Source organism: Papio anubis, chromosome 18, assembly GCF_008728515.1.
Source record: "Papio anubis isolate 15944 chromosome 18, Panubis1.0, whole genome shotgun sequence".
Taxonomy (NCBI): Eukaryota; Metazoa; Chordata; class Mammalia; order Primates; family Cercopithecidae; genus Papio; species Papio anubis.
Genome location: NC_044993.1, coordinates 22,930,400 through 22,948,602, shown reverse-complemented (window position 1 = coordinate 22,948,602; position 18,203 = coordinate 22,930,400). Strand labels below are relative to the sequence as shown.

The following is an 18,203-nucleotide window of genomic DNA, read 5'->3' as shown; positions in this document are numbered from 1 at the left end:
GCGGGAGGTGTGGCGGGAGAGGCGCTGGCGGGAAGGCGGGAGAGGCGCTGGCGGGAACCGGGGCTGCGCGCGAAGCTCGCTGGTCAGCGCGAGTTCCGGCGGGCGCAGGCATGGGCTTGGCGGGCCCAGCACACGGAGCGGCCGGCTGGCGCCGTCGGCCCAGGGTAGTGAGGGGCTTAGCACCAGGGCCAGCAGCTGCGGAGGTTACGCCGGGTCCCCAGCACTGCCGGCCCGCATGCACCGCGCTCGAATTCTCGCCGGGCCTCAGCCACCTCCCCGTGGGGCAGGGCTCAAGACCTGCAGCCCGCCATGCCCAAGCCCCACCTCGTGGTGGGCTCCCCCGCGGCCCGAGCCTCCCCAACGAGCGCCACCCCGGCTCCGCGGCGCTCGGTCCCATCAACCGCCCAGGAGCTGAGGAGTACGGGTGCACAGCGTGGGAGTGGCAGGCAGCTCCGCCGGCTGCCCGGGTGCGGGATTCACTAGGTGAAGCCAGCTGGGCTCCTGAGTCTAGTGGGGACTTGGAGAACCTTTATGTCTAGCTAAGGGATTGTAAATACACCAATCGGCACTCTGTGTCTAGCTCAGGGTTTGTAAATTCGCCAGTTGGTACTCCGTATCCAGATAACCTAGTGGGGACCTGGAGAACTTTCCGTCTAGCACTCTGTCTAGCTCAAGGATTGTAAACGCACCAATCAGCACTCTGTTGAAACGGACCAATCAGCTCTCTTACACATCAGCAGGATGTGGGTGGGGGTCAGATAAGGGAATAAACGCAGGCTGCCCGAGCCAGCAGTGGCAACCTGCTTGGGTCCACCTTCCACACCGTGGAAGCTTTGTTCTTTCACTCTATGCAGTAAGTCTTGCTGCTGCTTGCTGTTTGGGTCCACGCTGCCTTCAGGAGCTGTAACACTCACCGAGAAGGTCTGTAGCTTCACTCCGGAAGCCAGCGGGACCATGAACCCACCGGAAAGAACGAACAACTCCAGACGTAGTGCCTTTAGGAGCTGTAACACTCACCCCGAAGGTCTGCAACTTTACTCCTGACAGCGAGACCACGAACCCACCAGAAGGAAGAAAGCCCCAGGAGAATGGAGACAGCAGTGAGAGTGGAGTCTGGGGTCCTTATCCTGGTGGCCTGTCTGCTCCTGGCATGCCCTGCCATAGCCACTGGTAAGACACACGTGCTGGGCCTGCAGAGGGACTTGGTGTGGAGAAGTCAAGAGTGAGACAGGTACAGGGAGCAGTGGGCAGACCGCTCAGGAAAGAGTCCTGTTTGGAGGCAGACCGGGGGTTGTGCATTCTCTCTGGGCAGGCGCTCTGCTCTTGCTATATTTGTTTTTGTTGTTATTGTTGTTTGTTTGTTTGAGACAGAGTTTCACTCTTGTTGCCCAGGCTGGAGTGCAATGGCGCGATCTCGGCTCACTGCAACCTCCGCCTCCTGGATTCTAGCGATTCTCCTGCCTCAGCCTCCTGAGTAGTTGGGATTACAGGCGCCTGCAACCACGCCCGGCTAATTTGTGTATTTTTAGTGGAGATGGGGTTTCACCATGTTGGCCAGGCTGGTCTCATACTCCTGAGCTCAGGTTACCCACTCACCTCGGTCTCCCAAAGTTCTGGGATTACAGGCATGAGCCACCAAGCCTGGCCTGTCTTTATGTTTCAAGGGGGCCTGAGATTTTTTTTTTTTTTTTTTGAGATGGAGTCTCGGGCTGTGTCCCCCAGGCTGGAGTGCAGTGGCAGGATCTCGGCTCACTGCAAGCTCCGCCTCCAGAGTTCACACCATTCTCCTGCCTCAGCCTCCCGAGTAGCTGGGACTACAGGCGCCCGCCACCATGCCTGGCTAATTTTTTGTATTTTTAGTAGAGGTGGGGTTTCACCATGTTAGCCAAGATGGTCTCGATCTCCTGACTTCGTGATCCGCTCGCCTTGGCCTCCCAAAGTCCTGGGATTACAGGCGTGAGCCACTGGGCCTGGCCGAGATTTGTTTTAATCAAGTATAGTAAGACAAGCAGATATGCAAATGACTATCAGGAGGGAAGGAGTTTGCTCACAGTTCCCTGTGAACAGGAAGCAGGCCATGCCATACAAGGCCACAAAGGGAAGCACCAGGTGGCATTCGCCAGGAGGCAGAGGGAGCAGGGGGGAAATGTGGGCAAGCCCTTTTGCCATGGTTTCCGCGGGAAGGAGTAGGCAAGGCAGGCTAAACAGGTTTATGATTGGCAGCAGGCTCTGGGAAAAGGGGCTGTCCCCAGCTTCCTGGTACCTGGCTCTGTGGTGATTACGGCTGGTTGATGGCAGCCAGGAGCTGAGAGCTGTATAAAGGAGGTGGTTGGGATGTGGCTCTGGACTGGTTTGCATTTGCTCCCTAGAGAGTTGCCTGCCAATTCCAACTCCCCAGAGAGCTGCCTCCTATTTCCAGGAATTATCTAGCCTGGGAGAGGCAGTCCTCCAGTCTTAGTCTGTTTGTGTTGTTGTTGTAAAACAATACATGAAGCTGGGTAATTCACAAAGAAAAGAAGTTTAATTAACCCACAGTTCTGCAGGCCATATAAGAAACATGGTGGTGCCAGCTGGGCACAATGACTCACACCTGTAATCCCAGCACTTGGGGAGGCTGAGATGAAAGGATTGCTTGAGCCCCAGAGTTTGAGACCAGCCTGGGCAACATAATGAGACCCCGTCTCTATATTTTTAAAAATAATTCAGGGCTGGGCGTGATGGCTGATGCCTGTAATCCCAGCACTTTGGGAGGCCCAGGTGGATGGATTACTTGAGGTCGGGGGTTCGAGACCAGCCTGGCCAACATGGTGAAACCCCGTCTCTACTAAAAATAGAAAAATTAGCCAGGTGTTGTGTTACGCACCTGTAATCCCAGCTACTTGGGAGGCTGAGGTCCTAGAATTGCTTGAACCTAGGAGTCAGAGGTTGCAGTGAGCCAAGATCGTGCCACTACACTCCAGCTTGATCAACAGAGCTAGACCCTGTCTCAAAAACAAAAAATAAAAACAAACAAGTGGGCAAGTGGCTGGCCCCAAGGCTCAAGGCCCCAGTGGCAGGCCCGGTCTGGCTTGGAGTGGAGTGGTAGTGACTCTCAGGCAGGCAGGGAGGAGGAAGTTGGGAGTCAACCTAAGACTAGGCTCACCAGATTGCTGGGAAGGTTACCAAGGTGCTGTGTGGTAAGTAGTGAGAACAGCCCAAGTGTTTGTCTTTCACTCCTTCCCCTCATGGGGGCTGCAAACTCACCCCATGGCCTCTCTGTCCTTCCCTCAGGGCCCGAAGTTGCTCAGCCTGAGGTACGTACCACCCTGGGTCGTGTGTGAGGCCGGCAGGTGGGCGTGAAGGGCACAGACCGCCTTGTGAATGTCATCCTGGGCATTCCGTTTGCCCAGCCACCACTGGGGCCTGACCGGTTCTCAGCCCCATGCCCAGCACAGCCCTGGGAGGGTGTGCGGGATGCCAGCAGTGCGCCCCCTATGTGAGTAGTGCTGGTGGAGGCGGGCAAACCGGCAGGTTACTGGGAGAATCCTGCTACTGGGGCTTGTGGGATTGAACAACTCGACCTCAGGCCCATCCTTGGCCACAGGTGCCTACAAGACATGGAGAGCATGAACAACAGCAGATTTATCCTCAATGGAAAACAGCAGATCTTTTCTCTTTCAGAGGACTGCCTGGTCCTCAACATCTATAGCCCAGCTGAGGCCACCGCAGGGGCCAGTAGGCCGGTAGGCACCCCAGAGGGCCCTGTCCACCCGATCCAGCTCCACTACTCCCACCTTTCCCCTCCCCGTCCCTGTTTCCAAAGCACCCTAGAGGTCCTGAGACTGCCCTGGGCTGGCAGGTGGGCAGCTGAGGTCTCAGGATCTTGGGGGTCACTGCCCCATGGCCACCTCTGCAGGTCATGGTATGGGTCCATGGAGGCTCTCTGATAACTGGCGCTGCCACCTCCTATGATGAATCAGCCCTGGCTGCCTATGGGGATGTGGTCGTGGTTATAGTCCAGTACCACCTTGGGGTCCTTGGCTTCTTCAGGTGAGATGATGGGCCTGGCCAGAGCACTGCCTGCACCAAGGAGTGGCCAGCTCACCAGAGCAGCTGGGGATCTAGGCTGGGGACCAGAGCCTGAATGGAGGGCTGCTTACCCATGCTGTCTAGGGCAGAGAAGGGTACCCCCAAACCTCCACCCTGGGAGAGTGGTCCAGCCAAAGCCAGAATTATACAGTGAACTTGGTCCCTGTAGAGGGCATTGATTCCTGGGCTGAAGCCCAGGTTCCAGCAGGATATGGGACAAAGAGCAACAGGCCCTGGAGATGCCAACCATGGATCCCAGTCAGGCCAGACCTGGGGAGCAGAGAAGGGTCTGGCATCCTGGTGGCTAATTCAAAGCAAACCTGCAGAGGCTGGCAAGGAGCCAGGCTGAACTAACCATTGCCCCACACTGCCCCCAGCACTGGAGGTGAGCATGCACCTGGCAACCAGGCCTTCCTAGATGTGGTAGCTGCTCTGCGCTGGGTGCAAGGAAACATCACTCCCTTCGGGGGTGACCTCAACTGTGTCACCGTCTTTGGTGGATCTGCTGGTGGAAGCATTGTCTCTGGCCTCGTAAGTCACCATAGGGGACTGGCAGTGGTGGCCAGGAGGGCTCTGGTGGTCTCAGAACTCCCAGCCCCTCTGCCCTCATCTGACAGCCACCTGCTCTCTCCACTGCACCCAGGTCCTGTCCCCAGTGGCTGCAGGGCTGTTCCACAGAGCCATCACACAGAGTGGGGTCATCACCAGCCAAGGGACCATCGAGTCTCACCCCTGGCCCCTAGCTCAGGTCTGCATTTCCTTCCCTCTCTTACTCTATGTGTGCCTCCCGTACCCCACTCTGTGCTGGCCCTGGGGTCTCAGAGTAGTGGGGGTTGCTGGCAGGGAACTGCCTGTTAGCAAAGAGGAGCCCACTAGGATGAAGGAGGAACAGAGGAAACAACTGCTGCATTCCAGCATGTGGGCAGTCAGGGAGGGCTTCCTGAAGGATACCACCCTGAAGCACATCATCGTTGGCCCTTTCTCCAGGGTGGGGTCTTGAGGAGCACCCTTCTCTGCCCCAGGCAGCATGGTGGAGGGGGTCTCCATTCCCAGCCACCTGCTGCCTGAGAGCTCTCCATTCAGGCTCCAGATCCCCACCCTACATCCTCATTGTAAGGCCTTGTGAAGAGAATCCAGGGGAAGCCACAGTGGGAACTACATCTGCAAAGGCTGCAGATGTGGGAGAGAGTGACAGGTCCTGCAGCAGCAAGCTCTCAGGTTAGGGGACAGGGCAGGAAGTGAAGGCACTAGAGAAGTGGGGGCCATGCCTGGGAATCAGGACCATCCCCTGGGGTGGGAGCTACCTAATGTTGCCACCCCAAGGAAGGCCTAGAAGCAATCTGACTCGCCATATGCCTAGGGCGAGTCCTGGTCAGGCTCTGTCTGTTCCTCTGTGAGCCCCAGACCACAACACAGCCAGGCTCCTGGCCCTGGCCCACCTCCTGGACCCTCACCATGCTCTACGACTAACATTAGTACAGGGCTGCTCCTCTGTCCCCATGTGGCTAGCTGGAGGCATACCTGGGTCTTGGCCTGAGCCTGGGGAGTGGGGCTGGAAAGTGCCAGGCCAGAATTCTGGGTAAGAGACAGCATTGGGCCGAGCATGGTGGCTCATGCCTGCAATCCCGACACTTTGGGAGGCCAAGGTGGAAGGATTGCTTGAGCCCAGGAGTTTGAGACCAGCCTAGCCAACATAGTGAGACCTTTGTCTCTATGAAAAAATTTGCCAGGCATAGTGACTCATGCCTGTGATCCCAGCTACTTGGGAGGGTGAAGTGGGAGGATCCTTGAACCCAGGAGGTCAGGGCTGCAGTGAGCTGTGATCGTTGCACTCCAGCCTGGGTGACAGAGTGAGACTCTGTCCTTTTACAGGACTAAAGGGCTTCAGCAGGTCACTCCTGGCCTCCAAAGGCACCCTGGAAGGAGAAGAGCTGGGTTTTGCAGGATAACTAGGAGTCATCTGTCCCTTCCAAGACCCTTTGCAGCTTAGTGCTGTGTCAGGAGTCAGTCCTTACACAAAATTCCCCCCACTCCTATCGTTTGTGTTTTCTTCTCTCTCTTTTTCTGTCTCTGTCTCTCTCTCTCTTTCTCTCTCCCTCCCCCCTCCCTCCGTCTCTCTCTCTCCCTTTCCCTCTTTTTTGAGACAAGGTCTTGCTCTGTCATCCAGGCTGGAGTCTTTGTGTTTTCTTCTTTCTCTCCCTTTCTTCTCTTTTCTATTCTCTTCTTTCTTTCCCCTCCCTCCCTCCCTCCCTCCCTTCCTTCCTTCCTTCCTTCCTTTTCTTTTTCTTTCTCTCTCTCTCCCCTTCCTTCCTGTCTAAAACAAAAAAACAAAAAACAAAACTGAAGCTTATTCTGATTAGGTAAAATGTATGTGGTAAGCCCTAAAACAAACACTTAAAACAATGATGACAAAAACAAAATTAAAAATGCACAGTTGGCCGGGCGCGGTGGCTCACGCCTGTAATCCCAGCACTTTGGGAGGCCGAGGCGGGCGGATCACAAGGTCAGGAGATCGAGACCACGGTGAAACCTCGTCTCTACTAAAAATACAAAAAAAAAAAATTAGCCGGGCGCGGTTGTGGGCGCCTGTAGTCCCAGCTACTCGGGAGGCTGAGGCAGGAGAATGGCGGGAACCCGGGAGGCGGAGCTTGCAGTGAGCTGAGATCCGGCCACTGCACTCCAGCCTGGGCGACAGAGCGAGACTCCGTCTCAAAAAAAAAAAAAAAAAAAAAATGCACAGTGAAATAAATCATTAAAGAGATTAGGCCAGGCACGGTGGCTCATGCCCATAATCCCAGCACTTTGGGAGGCTGAGGCAGGCAGATCACTTTAGGGCAGGAGTTTAAGACCAGCCTGGCCAACGTGATGAAACCCCATCTCTACTAAAAATACAAAAATTAGCTGAGCGTGGTGGCATATGTCTGTAATCCCAGCTACTCAGGAGGCTGAGGCAGGAGAATCGCTTGAACTCAGGAGGCAGAGGTTGCAGTGAGCCGAGATCATGCCACAGCTCTCCAGCCTGGTGACAGGGCGAGACTCCGTCTAAAAAAGAAAAAAAAAAAAAAAAGAAGAAAGAAAAGAAACCAACAACAGCATTGTCAGTGACTTAAAACACCATCGGGACCAGTTAGCTCATGATATGGGTCTGAAAACTGAGGCCCAGAATGGGCCCTAGGCCTGCCTGTGGTCACACAGTGAGTTATTCTCAGTGAGTTGTGCAAAGCCCCACCCAGATGCAGGCACAGGCCCACTGCCCCCTCCCAGCGGACAGGCCTCTGACTCTTACCCAGGTGGGTGGGTGGTAGCATTTCTGATTCCTTTCCAGGGCTCCGGGGGTTCTGGAGACGCAAACCTGCGGACACCTAGAAGAGGTCTGGAGAAGGGGACTCCTAAAAAGACTTGGATGGGTGTCTTCCCCACGTGCATCTGTTTTCCTTGCAGGGTTCTATATTTGGTGACCACTTGAGGCTTCAGGTATCAGTAGGAAGGTATCAGTAGAGATAGGGTTTCATTATGTTGGCCAGGATGGTCTTGATCTCTTGACCTCATGATCCACCTGCCTCAGCCTTCCAAAGTGCTGAGATTACAGGCATAAGCCACCACGCCCAGCCTTGTTGTTGGTTTCTTAGAGGAGAGCTCCAGGCAACGGGGGGGCTGTCACTGACCGTGCCCCAGCACCTGCTGGGGAGCTGCGTTTTCCCGAATGTGTCTGAGGGGCAGTGTTCACTCTCACATCACCCTCCTGACCCATTCCGGAGCTCTTCCCTCTCTCTGGGGGCTGAGGCCTGAGTCACAGAAGCATAATTGGAACAATGACTGCCCTTTGAAGCACAGGGCTTGGCAGTTTACCCAGAACAAGTGTATTTACTATTTATTCAGACTATTGAGTAATCCACTGTCCAGAACATTCTGTGGCAATCATTAACAATGCTCAGCATCAGTTGGTTAAAGCACAGGGTTTAGAAAAATGTCTGAGAACCTGGATATCAGCTGATATAAAAAGATACAAATACCACCCTAGGTGTCTAGCTGTTAAAAACAGGTTGTTGGCTGGGCATAGTGGCTCACACTTTTAATCCCAGAACTTTGGTAGACCAAGGCAAGAGGACTGCTTGAACCCAGGAGTTCAAGACCAGCCTGGGCAGCATGGCAAGACCCCATATCTACAAAAAAATTTTTAAAAATAGCTGGGGGTGGTGGTGAGCACCTGTGGTCCCAATTACTCTAAAGGCTGAGGTGGGAGGATCACTTGATCAAAGCCCAAGAGGTCAAGGTTGTAGTAAGCCATGAGTCGCCACTGACAGCACTCCAGCCTGGGCCACAGAGTGAGACCCTGTCTCCAAAAAAAAAAAAAAAAAAAAAGAAAAGAAAAAAAAAAAAGAAAGAAACAGGTTGTCCACTGTTAGAACACGACCAGCAGTTACTAAAATACCAGGGTGTTCATTGTCAGAACATTGGCTGTCACTGGAAAGATCCCAGTTATCCTGAACATTCTGTGACTTATTTAGAATCCCAAAGATCAGGTGACAGAACATGGGATGGCCACTGTTAGGACCTTGGAGATCAGGGATTTAGAGGTTAGGACATTCACTGTATAGAAGTCTGAGTGTCAGTTGTTAGAAACTGACTGTGAGCTGTCAGAACAATGCCTGTTTGGAAACAGAGTGTCAAGTGTGAGAATTTGTGGATTGCTCAGAATAGCCCATGGGTGGTGGTTGCAGTGGGCAGCGGGAGAGAAGGATGCTGCAAAGATAGTAGTTTCTGCCTGAGTAGTTACCGGGGAGGTGGAAGGAAGGTATCAGACTCCAAATTTATTTAGAAAGTAAAATTGACAGAATTTGCTGGAGAATTGGATATAAGCCACAAGGGAAGAAGAGGAATCACTGATAATGACTAGTTTTTGGCCACAGCAGACAAGGAAATAGGGGTACCATTTATCAAAATGAGGAAGACTGGAGCAAGAGCAAGTTTGGGCAAAATAGGAATTCATTTTGAGCCAGGAGCAGTGGCTCAGGCCTGTAATCCCAGCACTTTGGGAGGCCGAGGCAGGAAAATCACTTGAATTCAGGAGTTCCAGACCAGCTTGAGCAACCTAGTGAAACCCTGTCTCTACAAGAGATTTAAAAAATTAGCTGGGCGCAGTGCCGTGGTCCTAGCTACTTGGGAGGCTGAGGTAGGAGGATCACTTGGGCTTGGGAGGTTGAGGCTGCAGTGAGCTGTGATCATGCCACTCACTCTTAGCCTGAGAGACAGAGTGAGACCCTATCTAAAACACACACCCACCCACACACACACAGTTCCTTTTGGGGCCTGTTAAACTTGACGTGCTGACAGATATTCCATGTGGAGGGCAGGTAGGTGGCTGGAGAGAGGAGACAGAAGGCAAACTGATCATCAGCACATCAGTGGTATGAAGCCCCTGGGCCTGGATGATGGGAGAAAGGATGGTCAGAAAAAAAAAACTGAGGGTCAAGGACTGGGCACTCTCATGCTTAGGCCTGGAGAGGAGGAGGAACCACTAACAAGGTGGCAGGAAAATCAGGAGCACGGGGTTTTACAGAAGCCTAGAGAAGGAAAGCTGTTCGAGAAAGAGCATCTGACCGGGCGTGGTGGCTCTCACCTGTAATCCCAACACCTTGGGAGGCTGAGGTGGGAGGATCCCTTGAGGTTAGGAGCTCTAGACCAACCTGAGCAACATAGTGAGACCCTGTCTCTACAAAAAATTTAAAAATTATCCAGTGTGATGGTGCGTGCTTGTAGTCCTAGCTACTTGGGAGGCTAAGGATCACTTGAGGCCAGGAGGTCAAGGCTGCAGTGAACTATGATCATGTCACTGCATTCACCTGGGTGACCCTGTCTCTAAAAAAAGAGAGGAGGCTGGGCACAGTGGCTCACGCCTGTAATCCCAGCACTTTGGGAGGACGAGGCAGGTGGATCACGAGGTCAGGAGTTTGAGACCAGCCTGACCAACATGGCAAAACTCCATCTCTTCTAAAAATACAAAAATTAGCTAGGTGTTGTGGCATGTGCCTATAATCCCAGCTACTCAGGAGGCCGAGGCAGTGAGCTGATATCTCCCACCTGAACCCAGGAGGCGGAGGTTGCAGTGAGTCAAGATCGTGCCACTGCACTCCAGCCTGGCCGACAAAGCGAGACTCCGTCTCAAACAAAAAAAAAGAGAGAAAGAGACAGAACAAAAGGGAATATAATGTGGTCAACCACGTTGAGGGTTGTCAGGGCAAGTAAGACAATGACAGAGATTTAGCTAGATGGATGTCACTGGTGACCATGGCAGGATGGCTCTGGGGGTGGGATGGACACAGAAGCCTTGGCTATTCATAGTCCCAGTTCCTGGCTATCAGAGCCCTGGCTTTCCTAGTGAGAAGGTAGATGTGGTTTACTAGACAGCATTCTAATACCACATTAGCTGCTGCCAAGAAGTCAATCAAAGAAGACAAAAAACAATCTATAGAGATACAGATGCTGATACCTTGGAGAAACTGGGTCTCTCCTGGGAGTGGAGGGGAAGGCAGCCTGTTAAAAAGTTTGGCCTGAGGGAAAGAGAGATGGGATAGTTGCTGGGAATGTGGGTGGGGGTGGACAGGTTTGGCTTGAGGAGTGTTGGAATGCTGTAAGGAAGGACTGGTGAAAGGGAGTAGTGACGCTCTGGGAACAGGCTAGGCTAGGACAACAGCAGAAGGGAGCAGAGGAACAAGGCGAGGCAAACAGGGTGTCCTGCACCCCAAATGGTCCAGGCCCAGCTGTTATGAGAATAGACACCTAGGGGTTGGGCCAGCAGGGAGAAAAGGCGAGGTGGCCAGAGAGCCCATGCTCCAAAAATACCCCAAATATCCACACAGTATAAGGCACTGGGCTGGGTGCCAGGACTCAGATGAGTCTACCTCCATTCCTGCCCTTGGGAAGAGCATGGTCACTTGGGGAGGAAAACAGCCAACTGAAATAACTCCAGCCAGGACACAGTCAACAGCAGACAGGAGGCCGGGCACGGTGGCTCATGCCGGTAATCCCAACACTTTGGGAGGCCGAGGTGGGCAGATCACTTAAGGCCAGAAGTTCGAGACCAGCCTGGTCAACATGGTGAAACCCTGACTCTACTAAAAATACAAAAATTAGCTGGGCATGATGGTGTGTGCCTGTAGTCCCAGCTACTTGGGAGATTGAGGCAGGATAATTGCTTGAACCTGGAGGCAGAAGTTGCAGTGAGCCAAGATCGTGCCACTGCACTCCAGCCTGGGCAACAGAGCAAGACTCCGTCTCAAAAAAAAAAAAAAGTGGACAGGACATCAGGAGTCACAGAAGAAGAAGTGACCAGCAGAGGAGACACCACTTGAGCTGGGCCTTAAACAGGGCTCAGCAAGGAGGGGCAGAATGGAAGCACCCCTGAGCATCCCTTCTTCTCTCTATAGAAGGTTGCCCACCTGGCTGGATGCAACCAGAACAGCACACAGATCCCGGTAAACTGCCTGAGGGCACTTTCAGGGGCCAAGGTGATGTGTGTGTCCAACAAGATGGTAGGTAGAACATTCCAGCTGCCTGACCTGGCTACCTGAAGGCCATCCTCCTATCCTGGTACCCAGCCACCCCCAACTACTTCCCCAGGAACCCTGTCTCAAGAGCACACTGGGGAGACTTCCTTTAACTCTGATCCCTTCCTCTCCACCACAGAGATTCCTCCAACTGAACTTCCAGAGAGACCCTGAAGAGGTAATCAGGCCACATTCTGCAATTTGAGTATTTACTGAGCACTACTTTGTGCCAGGCACTTGGGATACTTAGGGAATTGTTCAGGCCAAGATCCTTTCCCGAGTGGAGCTGATGTTCCAGTGGGGAAGGACGATAAACTCTGTAAATAAATATATTATCCACCTCCTTAGAAGATAAGTGAATAGCAAGGAATGGAGAGGGTAAAGGGGTTAGACATGTTGGGAGGTGTGGACTTTTAAATAGAATGGATAGGACAGGACTCAGTGAAGTGAAATTTAGCAAAGATTTTCAAGAGGTGAAGGAGTGAGCTATACAGATACCCGCGGTAAGCATCCCAAGTCCACGTAGCTTGGTCCTGCCTATCCTGCTCCCCTCCCACACCCATCCTCCTGGGGCTCACCATGCCAGCTCCAGTCTTTTTGCAATCAAAGAGCCTAGGCTAGAGCAGCCTCTGAAGTGGCACCCTCATCCTCGCAGGGACCCTGGGAGGATACTTGAGGAGACTGGCTGGAAATGCCCTTTGCCTTGTAGATTATCTGGTCCATGAGCCCTGTGGAGGATGGTGTGGTGATCCCAGATGACTCTCTGGTGCTCCTGACCCAGGGGCAGGTTTCATCTGTGCCCTACCTTCTAGGTGTCAACAACCTGGAGTTCAACTGGCTCTTGCCTTATGTAAGTGAGTAGGAGTTCAATTGGCTCTTGCCTTACGTGAGTACCACAGTGGAGGCAGGGAAGGATGCCTCTTGGACAGTGCTGGGCACCAGGTCAGATGCCAGTAGCCCTTCTGGGGATGCACATATATTTGGGAGCCTCCTGTAGTCCCTGTACAGTAAAAACTGGCCATGAATGTTGGAGGGGAAGAAGGGCAAAGTGTGGCCTGTTGGAGATTTGAGGGCCATAAATTCTCAGATCATAGTTTAGATGGCTTATGATGTTCATTCCCAAGCCTCTAGGCAACTGCAAATCCTGAAGCCCTCCCTTGCTCCTGGGTCAGGGTAGATGCCCCAGCTCAGGAGGGACCCCCGCTCAGTACCACTTCAGCTCTAGCCCAGGTGGTAGTGATGAGTAGGATGGGAGCAGGCGGGCAAGAGAGAGTCATGGGCCCTTCCTGGGCTGTGTGCTGTGTCTGAGAACTCATCATTAGATGGGCAAGACCCTTGGGGCCTTTGTGGCTCTGGCCAGAATCCCTCCTAATGCTCAGGCCTGACCCACACTGGGGTCCTTGGCTTGTGAACAGATCATGAAGTTCCCGCTAAACCGGCAGGCGATGAGAAAGGAAACCATCACTAAGATGCTCTGGAGTACCCGCAGCCTGTTGGTGAGGGACCCAGCTGGCAGGGGTGCTCAGTTTGGACAGGGCTGACCCCTGTTTTTCAACCTAGTAGCTACTCTCTGCAAAGGGGCTCCCATCCAGGGTAAGGATCTTTCTTGGAGGGCCTGGGGTTTGCTGTGGGATCAGATGACTGCTTATAGATAAGGTGCTCAGGGTCATAGGGGAAGTTATGCAGCAAAATTCGGGGTTACAATCTGCAGAGATGGAAACTTTCCCAGGAATCTCCCTTTTTCCCCTCCCAGGCCAAAAACTCCTGGGGGGCTGAGCCTGGATCCAAGTCACTGGTGGGCCCACCTCTGGCCCAGCTGGCACCCAGGCCTCAGATAAGTGTGGTCTCCCCACCCAGAATATCACCAAGGAGCAGGTACCACTTGTGGTGGAGGAGTACCTGGACAATGTCAATGAGCATAACTGGAAGATGCTACGAAACTGTATGATGGACATAATTCAAGATGCCACTTTCGTGTACGCCATGCTGCAGACTGTTCACTACCACTGAGGTATGTGGGGTCCCCATGAGTGGCCACACTGGCCCTGTCCACTTTCCAGGTGTGCTGTTTACCAACTGGGCTTATTGACTGCTCCCCAACCCTCTCTCTACTTCTGGGCTAGTGTAGGATTCTAAAATACCACAGAGGAGGCAGCATGCTATCAACTATAAGAGAGGAAGGGGCCAGGAGCGGTGGCTCATGCCCATAATCCCAACACTTTGGGAAGCTGAGGCGGGGGCGGATCATTTGAGGCCAGGAGTTCTAGACTAGCCTCACCAACATGCTGAAAACCAATCTCTACTAAAAATACAAAAAAATTAGCCAGGTATAGTGGTGCATGCCTGTAGTCCCAACTACTCGGTAGGCTGAGGCAGGAGAATTGCTTGAACCCAGTAGGGGGAGGCTGCAGTGAGCCAGCATCACACCACTGCTCTCCAGCCTGGGCAACAGAGCGAGACTCCGTCTCAAAAAAAAAAAAGGGTATAAGAGAGGAACTGTTCTTCCTTAGGAACAAGGGCAACCTCAGACAGTACAGAGGAGAAGCTCGGGGTGGTCAGGGAAGGCTTCCTGGCTGAAAGGACAGGCTTAGGGGCACCGTGAAAGTCCAGGCTGACTGGGGCTAGGGGAACATGTGGGTGACAGGTTAAAGTAGGGGCTGGAAACTGCAGACACCGAAGACCCTTCAATAAGAGGCCAAGAAAGGAAGGTTCAGAACAGGGAAAAGGAAGGCTTCCATGATCCTGGCCACAATCCTGTGAATTAGGTTTTAGCATTCTCAGTCTGAAGATAAGGAATTATTGATACAATTCAGAGAGGTAGAGCTACTTGCTTTAGATCATACAGCGAATGAATAGCACAGACAGGATTCAAGTCTGCTCCCTTGATTCTGAAGCCAAAGTTCTTTTTCCTGCTTGGTGCAGATTAGTGGGACACACGGGGTGGATGAGAAGCCTAGGCTGAGGCTTTTCCTGCAGCCCTCCTCAGTTTCCCTCTTCACAGATGCCGGACTCCCTGTCTACCTGTATGAATTTGAGCACCACGCTCGTGGAATAATTGTCAAACCCCGCACTGATTGGGCAGACCATGGGGATGAGATGTACTTCCTCTTCGGGGGCCCCTTCGCCACAGGTATAAAGGCCCCACCGAACACCCCGACTGGGTGTCCAGTTTTCCACCTCTGTATGCAGACCCACCCCTCCATCGGCTGGCCACAGAGAGCTTACCAGTTCCTAATCTGTGATGCTCTCCCAAATGAAAGTCTTCTGCTCTGGAGGCAGCAAAAGTAGCAAGAGTAGGGTGGGATGTCAGCATCCCCTGCTCTGTCTGAAATCCCACATCCCATTCTGCCCCCAAGACTTTCCACAGGTAAGGAGAAGGCACTTAGCCTCCGGTTGATGAAATACTGGGACAACTTTGCCTGCACAGGGTGAGTCTACCCCCCAACACATTTGGCCATTCTACCTGCCCAGTGCTGGACCCAATGGCCAGCTGCTTCGGATATTTGCTCCAGCATGTCCTACAGGAACTGCCCAGTTGACCCAACCAGAGTGCCCCTTGTTCCTCAGCTTTCCCCAGTCACCAGATCCTAAATGTCTCCAGAATGTGTCCTTCTTGATCCATGACCCACACTCTTCATTCACTCAAGCATTCCACAGTCATTCACCACTGCTCTCTTTTGGGCCCAGCCCCAGTACTGGGAGCTGGAATTCAAGGATATTGCAGACATGAGCCCCATCCTCCAGCAGCTCACCACATAAAATCAGGAAATTATAATCTGGCACACTGAGAGCTGTACTGGGGGAGCACAAGGCATGTTGAGAGCATAGAGGAGGTGTCTGACCCAGTATAGGGGGCAGGCGACATGTAAAGAGAGCTTTGGATAGCCTTGTGACTATTTTCTTAAAAGTTTCACTCTGTCACCCAGACTGGAGTGCAGTGGCGCAATCCCAGCTCACCGCAACCTCCGCCTCCCAGGTTCAAGCGATTCTCCTGCCTCGGCCTCCCGAGGAGCTGGGATTACAGGCCACCACGCCCGGCTAATTTTTGTCTTTTTGTAGAGATGGGGTTTTACCATGTTGGCCAGGCTGGTCTTGAACTCCTGACCTCAAGCAATCCACCCACCTCAGCCTCCCAAAGTGCTGGGATTACAGGAATGAGCCACTGTGCCTGGCTTCTCTCCTTTCAATCCATCCGGATGATACTCAGTGTCTTTCTTTTTCTTTTTTTTAATTTTTTTGAGACAGTCTCACTCTGCTGCCCAGGCTAGAGCGCAGTGGTGCAATCACAGCTCACTGCAGCCTTGAACTCCCAGGTGATCCTCCCACTTCAGCCTCCCAAGTAGCTGGGACTACAGGCACACACCACCATGCCCGGCTAATTTTTTTTCTTTTTTTTTTTTTTTGAGACGGAGTCTCGCTCTGTCACCCAGGCTGGAGGGCAGTGGTGCAATCTTGGCTCACTGCAAGCTCTGCCTCCCGGATTTATGCCATTCTCCTGCCTCAGCCTCCCGAGTAGCTGGGACTACAGTCGCCTGCCACCATGCCTAGCTAATTTTTTTGTATTTCTAGTAGAGACGGGATTTCACCATGTTAGCCAGGATGGTCTCGATCTCCTGACCTGGTGATACACCCGCCTCGGCCTCCCAAAGTGCTAGGATTACAGGCGTGAGCCACCATGCCTGGCCTAATTTTTGTATTTTTTGTAGAGATGAGGTCTTGCTATTTTGCCCAGACTGGTCTCCAACTCCCAGGCTCAAGCCATTTTCTCACCTATGTCTCCCAAAGTGTTGGTCTTACAGACGTTAGCCACCATACCCAGCCCAAGGGTTCTTTCCGAAATAACATCTGACCAAGTCACTCACCTGCTTAAAACCCTTCATGGCTTCTCTCTGCCTCAAGATAAAGTCCGAGCCCCTCAGCCTTGCATGAAAGGCCTTTCAAAATCTTTCGTACGTCATCTCCTTTCCACTTCGATCCCTTTCACACACACTCTGTTTTTTTTTGTTGTTGTTGTTGTTGTTGTTGTTTTGTTTTTGAGACAGAGTCTTGCTCTGTCACCCAGGCTGGAGTGCAGTGGCGCGATCTCTGCTCACTGAAATCTCCGCCTCCTGGATTCATGCCATTCTCCTGTCTCAGCCTCCCAAGGAGCTGGGACTACAGGCGCCCACCACCTTGCCTGGCTAATTTTTTGTGTAGTTTAGTAGAGACAGGGTTTCATCATTTTAGCCAGGATGGTCTCGATCTCCTGACCTCGTGATCTGCCTGCCTTGGCCTCCCAAGGTGCTGGGATTACAGGCGTGAGCCACTGCGCCTGGCCACACACACACTCTGTTTTTACCTAACTCTTGACTTGTGCTTCCTCCAAAAGCCTTGGTCTTTTATATCTCTCAACCTGGCACATACGGTTTGCTCTGCTTGGAAGGCCCACCCCAATACACACTTTCCTACTCTTTCTTAAAGATCTAAGTATCATCTCTGTAAAGCCCTCTGGAACCCCAATTCCCAAGGGCAAATTAAATGAGGGCAGGGTGAGAGAAAGAAGCATGATAAAGAGGAACACACGTAATCCTCTCTTTTTTTCTTCTGGGCAGAAATCCCAATGATGGAAATCTGCCCTGCTGGACACGCTACAACAAGGATGAAAAGTACCTGCAGCTGGATTTTACCATGAGCATGGGCATGAAGCTCAAGGAGAAGAAGATGGCTTTTTGCGTGAGTCTGTACCAGTCTCAGAGACCTGAGAAGCAGAGGCAATTCTAAGGGTGGCTATGCAGGAAGGAGCCAAAGAGGGGTTTGCCCCACCACCCAGGCCCTGGGGAGACTGGCCATGGACATACCTGGGGACAAGAGTTCTACCCACCCCAATTTAGAACTGCAGGAGCTCCCTGCTGCCTCCAGGCCAGAGCTAGAGCTTTTGCCTGTTGTGTGGGACCTGCACTGCCCTCTCCAGCCTGACATCCCATGATGCCCCCTACCTCAATGTTGACATCCAGTTAGGCCAGACCCTGTCAACACCATACTGTGCCCAGCTCTCCAGCCTCAGGACAACCTCTCTTTTTCCCTTCTTCAAATCCTCCCACCCTTCAATGTCTCCTTGTGGCTCCTTCTTATGGGAGGTCGACCCAGACTGCCACTGCCCCTGTCACTGCACCCAGCTTGGCATTTACCATCCATCCTGCTCAACCTTGTGCCCGTCTGTTCACATTGGCCTGGAGGCCGAGGGCAGGTTGTGACATGGAGCAAACTTTTGGTATTTGGGATCTTCTCTCCCACCCGCACTTATCTCCCCCAGGGTCACTCCAAAGTCTATCCACAGGGATGTTCTCAATAAAGAAGTGTTGATTTGACCTGAATTTCTCCACCTATAAAATGGGTGCATGAAGTGAATGGTGTCTCAATTTGAGCCCTGGGAGAAAGGGAGTGTTGCTGCCTGTTCCTTAGTGGGCTGTGCCTGGATGCTACACTCAGTCAAGGGTTGCTACTGCAAAGTTGCCTAGGGTACAAAACACTTGCCTTTTGCCTTCATGGTCTCAAGTGCACCCCTCAGAACAGTAGGACAGCCACACCCCACGCTCACTTGTCCGTCAG

At 52.7% G+C, this 18,203-nt stretch overlaps 1 protein-coding gene across 1 annotated transcript; it reads left to right on the top strand.

Moving 5' to 3' along the window:
• The first annotated feature begins 3,853 nt into the window (after positions 1 to 3,853).
• On the top strand, positions 3,854 to 17,985 carry CES4A (carboxylesterase 4A). The gene is given in 11 exon segments (XM_009196620.4): positions 3,854 to 4,029; positions 4,446 to 4,599; positions 4,712 to 4,816; positions 11,496 to 11,600; positions 11,755 to 11,793; positions 12,325 to 12,465; positions 13,031 to 13,111; positions 13,473 to 13,626; positions 14,617 to 14,745; positions 14,971 to 15,043; positions 17,207 to 17,985. Coding segments are annotated over 11 exon segments (1,281 nt in total). The 5' UTR covers positions 3,854 to 3,898; the 3' UTR covers positions 17,376 to 17,985.
• The last annotated feature ends 218 nt before the right edge of the window (positions 17,986 to 18,203 follow it).